The 8,519-nt window shown below is 48.1% G+C and overlaps 1 protein-coding gene and 1 long non-coding RNA gene across 2 annotated transcripts; one reads left to right on the top strand and one right to left on the bottom strand.

Annotated features, from left to right (window-relative positions):
• Positions 1-3,162: 3,162 nt before the first annotated feature.
• On the top strand, positions 3,163-7,952 carry LOC142908055 (tripartite motif-containing protein 16-like). The gene is made up of 3 exons (XM_076058224.1): positions 3,163-3,409; positions 7,228-7,323; positions 7,710-7,952. The coding sequence occupies exons 1-3, from the start codon at positions 3,176-3,178 to the stop codon at positions 7,779-7,781; spliced, it is 402 nt and encodes a 133-aa protein (XP_075914339.1). The 5' UTR covers positions 3,163-3,175; the 3' UTR covers positions 7,782-7,952.
• Positions 5,064-7,164, bottom strand: LOC142908054 (uncharacterized). Its single transcript, XR_012931561.1, has 2 exons — positions 7,047-7,164; positions 5,064-6,122 (listed from the first exon to the last, which is right to left on the bottom strand). It is a non-coding gene; the product is annotated as an uncharacterized LOC142908054 (long non-coding RNA).
• Positions 7,953-8,519: the final 567 nt, after the last annotated feature.

Raw genomic sequence — 8,519 nt, 5'->3', positions numbered from 1 at the left:
CCCTCTACTCACGATGATTAAGGACGTTCATGATGGTGAGCAGGCCGGGTAAAACTACGTGGCCCTTTGGATTGCACCCGTTGGGTTGTACTCACGCCTTTGGATTGCACCACTCTTTGATTTTTCATTAACCTGCTAATCTCTCACATTAACATAGCCACTTCCGTGCCCTCGTCTAGGAGGCCGCTTTGGATTGCACCACTCTTCGATTTTACATTAACATGCTAATCTTTCACATTAACATAGCCACTTCCGTGCCCTGGTCGAGGAGGCTGCTCTCCTATCTTAGAGTTACATGCTAATTTGTCACGTTAACGTCACTAGCCCAAGCCACTTTTTTATTACCCTTGGGGTACACCACCTTTAAAACTGTCTGCCTCAGCAGCAGACCATGCATTCCCACCTGATGACGGACGCTTGTGATGCGCCCGAAACGTCGTGATTTATTTTATTTTATACCTACGTGACTTTACCGAAAGAACCAAAAAGTATGGATTCCTGCAGTCACGAAAGCTTCAAATCAAGATTGAAAACTTGATTGATTAAATGTTCGATAATATCATAGGCCACGTATCAATGATTGTTTTGCAAACGTGCAATCTTGCGGGGTAGTGGAGAAGTTGGATGAGGCCTGGGCTTTATGAGATCCTCTTGGCTCGCATTGGTGAACTTATCGAGGAAGGTTTTATTTCGATTTCACTCACCGTGGCCACACTTATACCAGTTAATAAACTGACCAAATACATCCAGACCACGTGTTTAGTGCAGTGCAGTTCAGGTTCAGAGTGCAACTCAAGATAACGTCCACGGCATCCTTTATCTACCGTTAACAACTTGCAGGGGTACAAACTTCTGGAACAACGTACCTCTCCATATCAATAGTACATATACGAATAATAAATTGAAGACGTTATTTTCAGATTGCGTATGAATAACTCAAGTGATGTGGCCAAAAAAAACAGTCGTCTCAAATAGTTGCTGTCTGTTTGTTAATTGACTTTGTTGTTGTACACTTTATACACTATTGTGTTGAACATCGTATACCTTAACAAATTACTTCCTTACTAGGCAAATATCTCAACTACCTGTTTGTTTAGCTACCTCGAGATGTATTTTATGGGAGGCACAATATTAGAGATAAAGAGAACGATGCGAAGTACTACACACAGCGATACCGCCTGGAGACACAAAGAAGCATGTACAGTACTACACACACGATACACACACTGACTGGAGACACAAGTATATTCTGTAGAGTACTACACACAGACACACACTGGAGAAACACAGAAGTATATACTCTACAGCACTGCTCACAGGCTCAATCACATATTATACACCAACAGAAGCAATTGACAGTACTACAGATAGACGCACAAACATGCTAAAGACACGCAAATGCATATACATCACTGCAAAGACAAAGATCATCGAAATAAATTTCGATTTAAAGCTTTCGTGACTGCAAGGATTCATCTTCTTTGGTTCTTTCGGTAAAGTCACATAGAATGAGAATAAAATAATAAATTGATGAAATAAAATAACACAATAAAATTATCACGACGTTTTGGCCACAACACAAGCGGCCTTTATCAGGTGAAGGGACGAGACTGTCTGGAGGACAGCGCTGGAGCGAACAAAGCCACGCTCAGATCGCGACTTTTAAGCTGTGTGAGAAGAGTAACTGGGAATACACTACACTATATAATGAATACTATATAGTAAACCAATAAAAAAATATATAAATTACCTCAATGTTATCAATAAACTCTATATATTTTCCAATCAGCTAAGCTACCAACAATAAGTCGTTTTATATCACAATGCTATATGGCGAAAAAATGGGTGGATTCTTACCCTCAACTTTAGCACCACGGATAGCTACGAGCCCCGTTCAGACGGACGAGTTCATCCATGGTCGGAACGGAGGAGGGGGAGAGAGACAGCTGCGAGGCGCTGTTATACTCCATGTTGTAAACCATACCATTTACCGTGGTGTGAGAGGTATTAAGAGTCAATGCCAGCGAAAGAGCTGCGGTCTGAAGGTCATCGTAAAATACAATTAATTAAGAACGGAAATGGTTTAAAACATCTTTCCTATGGTTACTAAGCCAGAATCCATCTTCTCGGTTGAAATTGTCTCTGTGCTTGTATATGTGAATGGCCTCATGAACGACTTGAAACTTGGTAGAATGAACTCCTCTACCGTGGCAGATCACTGTTATAATTCAGTGGGCTCACATGACATTGACTTCTCCAAGACGGAGGTTCTTTGCAAACCTATGAAGGCTGGAATGGCTCACGATGGGTTGGGTGGCCAGCACCATGCCCGGCCGCCTATGTGTTCCAGGGTGGCGATGTTCACGACACACCGCACAAAGTACAAATTTGAGGCTCAGTTGACCTAAGGGATGAGGCCAAGGACAGATTCAGATAATCGTTATCAATTGTGGTGGTGATGGACGTGATTGAGAATCGAACTCGGGTCTCTGATGGTTTTGTCGTTCAGCGCTAACGTTACAGACACCACTCCCTAAGCTTTGGAACAATGAGTGTATCTCTCTTTACTCATCTCACAATAAAGCTATCGCAGCTGTGTCTCTCTGATTTATATTGACAAGAAAACTGTATGATCTTGGGACGTGCGTAGCATAGCCATGGTCACCTAGAGGCTGCTGTTTGCGCACCTAGGGGCACGAGTTCAGATTCCAGGGAGTGTCTCCAGATGTCAATGACAATTAAAATATTTTTTAGCAGTTTACTTCCTTCTCCACCATTGTTATAAGAGAGAGGTCCTGGTCCAGCTTCTCTCTGAGCCACAAAGCGAGCGATCCCAGTGAAGCCATGGGTCATGGCGAGCTCGACTCCCAGTAAGAGTGTGGATAATGAGCTGTGCTGCTCCATATGCCTGGACACGTTCGTCTGCCCCTCCACGCTGAGCTGTGGACACTCGTTCTGCCTCCGGTGCCTGGAGGCCGCCTGGGAGACGGCGAGCAGCTTCAGCTGCCCACAGTGCCAAGCGACCTTCCCTGTGCGACCCCAGCTGAGGAGGAACGTGATCCTCGCCAACCTGGCGGAGCAGCTCAGAGTTGGAGTCGGGATGGCCGAGGCCATTGTGTGTGACATCTGCAGTGGTGGCCAGATTCGTGCAGTGAAGACCTGCCTGAGATGTGAGATGTCTTACTGTGCAACGCACGCAAGGCCTCACTTGGAGAATCCCAGGTTAAGAGAACACCTCCTGGTGGCTCCCATCACGAACCTGGAGGAGCGACGCTGCCAGCAGCACAGACAGGAGCTCATTCTGTACTGTGAACAGGATGACAGCCTGGTCTGCACAGTCTGTACCATCGCTGGGGAACATAGAGAGCATGAGGTCATTCCATTGGAAAATGCACAACGGACAAAACAGGTGAGATATAAATCGATGCTATAATCCAAAATTCCTCAGTGTCACTGTAGCATTCTGCGTGTCTTGTTCAGATAGAGAGTCTATTTTATCATTTAGATTTGCATATTATTAGGTAACTCCTATCGTGTCAGCATTGTGACGGTCAATCAAATCACTTTGGGCAACACGGATTGTCAATTTATAAATGTGTCGTAACCCTCCACCACCCGACACGGCCAATCAACAAAAAAAAGTGTCACGTTGACAAAAAGAAAAATAATTCACAAAACTCCCGGTTTTATATAGAGCAAGCGAGGGCTTTACCATTCTGGCGAATTGCCCGATGATGCTGGATGTATTTACCAGCGAAACGTCGTACTCAAACTATAAATGTGGATTCACTCTTCAACACACCGGTAGGCTAAAGTAGTGAATTATTTGTCTTTTTGTCAACGTGACACTTTTTTTTTGCTGATTGGCCGTGTCGGGTGGTGGAGGGTTACGACACATTTATAAATAAACGCGATATAACCCTAAAAAACCTTTATTATGAATAATATTGGTCGCGAAAGCCTACATGTTAAACTGACGGATTGTCAAACTGGCACACGTTAAACAGCAGAGACACGTAAGATGGCAATGTTGATTTGAATTGATAGCAAAGCAGGGTGTTCCATGGTTTAGTTACAAGATAAAGCTGTTTGTGATATGGCTGGCAAAGTTGTAAAATATACTTGGCATTATAAGATTCGTACTTGTGAGTAGCAATGATGAGTGGATAGAAATGTAGACTAACGCGAGATTCTTCAAATGTGAGAAGGTTCAAAAGTGCACTGACCGTGAACTTAAAAGAGGCAAATCAGAAGCCATCCCAGTGGTAGAGACAGGCCGCCAGGCACGGTTTGATTGTCCATAGGCCAGATTTAGATTTGATTCTGTTGCAATGTTTGGTACCTAAAATTCCAACCTGCATCTAACATAGACGCCGTGTATTGGCATTCCACAACAAAACAGTAGATTGTGGTTGAGCGCTACCACGGTGAAGCTTGGCCAACTGTTAGGGTCGCCGGCCCCCGGGATCTCCCCTGCCTGCGACCCTGTCCGCGAAGTCCCGACGCTCCCAGACTCTCCACTAGTGTGGGAGCTGCCGCCGCCGCACTCCTCCCCGGGCGGGGAAAGGTCGTCGCGCTCCTGTTCCCCCCCGTGTGCTGTTCCCCCCCGAGTCCGGGTTTCCGACCGGTGAGGCATCACACTCGACCGCCCTGGGGCCCGCTAGCGCTTCGCCGGCACCCAAACGCGACGCCCCATGCCCGCGCAGTCCCACGCACCAATCACACGCGGGTAACCGGGGGGTTAAAGGTCGGAGGGTAAGCGACGTCGTTCGTGCTCACTCCGACGATTGGGGGGATTGGATTAAACGTGTTTAAAGGGCTATGCGATGGGCATGCGTGCGAGACGGGTATCCGCTCGCAACGCGGGAGTCCGCAGCCGACGGTTTGTAGCGCACACACTCCACGCGGCGCCGCTCCACACACGCGGTGACCACCGAGAACAGCAAGCGCACCCACGCTTCCACTCTCTTTCCACACCCTCGCAACCACCACACCAGTCTGTTATGTAACGACCACCGCGACAGCAAGCGCACCCACGCTTCCGCAAAAACCACACCAGTCCGTTATGTAACCGCCGACGATTTATTCCACCGCGTCGGCGAGCCCTTATTTAACCGAGTCAGTCGGGATCAGCGGGGCAGGACCAATCTATCTCTCGATAGTCGGCACTACACTCTACCTGTCCTTCTCCCCTTTACCCTCTCCGGTTTTGCTCTTAAGCTAAGTCCCAACTCCCTCTCTCTCTCTCTTACTCACGGTTCGTCGTCACTGCCGTCTGGTCCTCGCGGCGCGTCGATACGTCCCACGGACGTTCGCGCGGCTGGACTCGGGAGTTGACGGGCCTGGGGTTGACTCGAGTAGCCAGAGAACCTTTTCCCTTCGCCCTGACCCGCTTTATTCTTTCTACATCAAAGGGGCTACCTAGTGCCGACTCGCAGGCCAATCAGCTCGCTGGGATCACCCGCCAATCGGTAGGCCCATCTGTATCCCAGCATCCCCCGGGCCATTGCTTTCAGCGACGTCCGCATCTAAATTTACCTGCTCAGCGGCCCTCCAGCCAGAGGGCGACCCTGCTTTCCCGCCGCTCGTGGCTCTGCCCTCCTACCTGCCTGCTGACCCGTGTGTGTTGTGTGTGCTTTCTACCCGCGGTGGCTCAGCAGCCCCGTCGTGACCATGTAATTACAACCAAAGTCACGGCGCCGCGGTGGGTGTTAGCGTCGGAGGAGACCGTCCAATTCCCTGGCCGCAGGAAACCGTGAAGATTATCCCTTTACGAGGGCTTCTGGGTGAAAACCTGTCGGCCAGGGTGTCTCCCCACGCGCTCTAATGGTGGGGGGAGTGCGTGCGTGTGTGTTCCGGTGGGGGGGGGTGGGGAGGTGGTGGGGTGGAGCAATGTCGGCCTCGCCGCTCGGGGCGGCGAGATCGCAGGTGGGCCACCCGCCGATCGGCTCCGTGGCGGCGGCATCACACAACCACCAGAACATTTAGCCTGTCACGCTTTTATTAGCAGGTGAAATGGGGCAACAGAGTGTGGGACTAAATGCGCACAGGCAGCAGACTGGGCGAACTTGGCGTGGGCAGAGTTCCACGTTCACAGCGCTTAATCCTGCCAGTGTCTGGCCCTGCCAGAGGCAATCAAATGGGGGACAGCTTAAGTCAAACATCACAATAAAGGATATTCAAGTCAATCATCACCATCATGACTATGAATGTGTTTGTTGTTTCTGTTGTCGTTTTTGCTGCTGGTAATATTCTTTATATCATTAAAGTGTTAATATGATAGTGTTAATATTGACATTATTGTGTTTGCTGCTACTTACAATGTTATTCTGCATATTCAATTCTGGCTGTCGCGTGATAATGCTGGTTGTAATTAGTAATGAAGCAAAACGTCATGGTACTCAAATTGTAAATGTTGTGGGTTTACTTTCCAACACACCGGTGTGCTGAACTAGTCACTAATTGGCACGTTGTGTTTTCGTAACGAACCTTACTAATTGACTGAGTCGTGTGATGGCGGGTTTAACGACACATTTCTATTTACACGACCTAACACTTTATGAATAGTATTGGTCGCCAAAGCCTACTTGTTAAACTTAATCTGCACAGATTTACTTGTAGCAATATTCTTAAAATTACTATTATCACATACACTGCATTTCTAGAAATTTTTAAACTGTGATATGAGTGTGCGGTTGTTCCTGATTTGGGGAGTAGTGGTGTAGTTGTTAGCATGCTGCGAATCTGGTCACATGTCTCGCCTTCCCCTGAGTTCACTTGTCCCAAACATACCCGAGCAGCAGCAATATTAGCACCAGAGCTGTCTGTACCCTAATACCGCTCTGGCACTCAGCTTGGTTTCCTGTAATATTTCGGATTTAAGTTTTGGTGTTTCCCGCACTGTCATGCACAATGTGTGCTGTAGGTATCTTGGGGGGTCATGGTGATCGGTTCCGTGAGATTCCATTGTTGGGAAAAAACTGGAGAAAACACAAGTGTAGGAGTTTGGACTCCTTAATACACTGCGCTGTAATCCAGCCACCTACCTCAGATACGACTGTTGTGCTGCCTCCTGAAGACCACCTCACAACCTGGGAGGTTGGAAGATGCAAACGGTGATGATTATCGCTGGGCAATCCACAAAACCTGCCTGCAAGGCTCCGGGTTAAATGATGATGATAATGATGGGAGTACCAAACATGACGAATTTGTCTACCTCGTGTATAGGAGGCATTGAGACTCGAGAAGACGGAGAGAGAGGAGAAGAAGACTACGGCAGAATCACGGACACAGCAGCTCAAGGGTACCTTCAAACACGTGCAGGTACAGAGAGACACACAGAAACGTGCAGGTACAGAGAGACACACAGACACATGCAGGTACAGAGAGACACACAGACCCGTGCAGATACAGAGAAACACACAGTCACGTACAGGTACAGAGAGACACAGAGACACGTGCAGGTAGAGAGAGACACACAGACACATGCAGGTACAGACAAACACGCAAACTATACGGCATGAGTGCCCATGAATACCCTCACTAAATCTCATCCTTTCATGCATTTCATTACTCGACGTTCTCAAAAATTAAGTCACCTGCCTTTTTGTACGGAGTAATGAGACGTGGCCATGTCGAAGTCCTTTATGAAGTCACATCGCACTGTATTGTGTTGCGTTTCAATAGCACACCATTGTATCTCTGCGTAGGAGTCTCTGCGTGGGACCAAGGCGCGGATCAGCCGAGAGTTTGACCGCCGGAGGGAGCAGCTGAGAGAGTAGGAGAGGGAGGCGCTGGAGCGCGTGGACGAGGAGGGCCGCTCCGTGCTGTCCCGCATCCAGGCGGACATCGCTCGCTACGAGAGCAGAGCACGCGGCCTGGAGCAGGAGATCAACCAGCTGCTCGCCGCCCTCGCCGTGCAGGACCCGCTCTCTTTCTGCAGGTGGCACCACCTCCATTCACTCGCCGTGGTGTCCAGGATATATTAACTACTTCGCCTGGTATGCAGGAGATCGTGGGTTCGACCCCGATCTTGACGATGCCTGCTGTAAATTTAGAGTTTGCGTTTCTCTCTCTCCCCCCCCCGGTGGTCACATAGATTTTTCTCTGGGTCCTCCAGTTTTTTTTGCTCCATACAATGAGGGAAAAATGTATCTGATCCCCTGCTGATTTTGTACTTTGCCCACTGACAAAGAAATGATCAGTCTATAATTTTAATGGTAGGTTTATTTGAACAGTGAGAAACAGAATAACAACAACAAAATCCAGAAAAACGCATGTCAAAAATGTTATAAATTGATTTGCGTTTAAATGAGAGAAATAAGTATTTGACCCCCTCTCAATCAGAAAGTTTTCTGGCTCCCAGGTGTCTTTTATACAGGTAACGAGCTGAGATTAGTAGCACACTCTTAAAGGGAGTGCTCCTAATCTCAGCTTGTTACCTATATAAAAGACACCTGTCCACAGAAGCAATCAATCAGTCAGAACACCTTGTAGGCTCGCACACAGGTCCGATGTCT

Source organism: Petromyzon marinus, assembly GCF_048934315.1.
Source record: "Petromyzon marinus isolate PM22_M1 ecotype Great Lakes invasive population chromosome 68 unlocalized genomic scaffold, UKy_Petmar_22M1.pri1.0 chr68_unloc.1, whole genome shotgun sequence".
Lineage (NCBI taxonomy): Eukaryota > Metazoa > Chordata > Hyperoartia > Petromyzontiformes > Petromyzontidae > Petromyzon > Petromyzon marinus.
The sequence above is the reverse complement of the archived record's forward strand: the minus strand, read 5'-3'. Positions and strand labels throughout refer to the sequence as shown.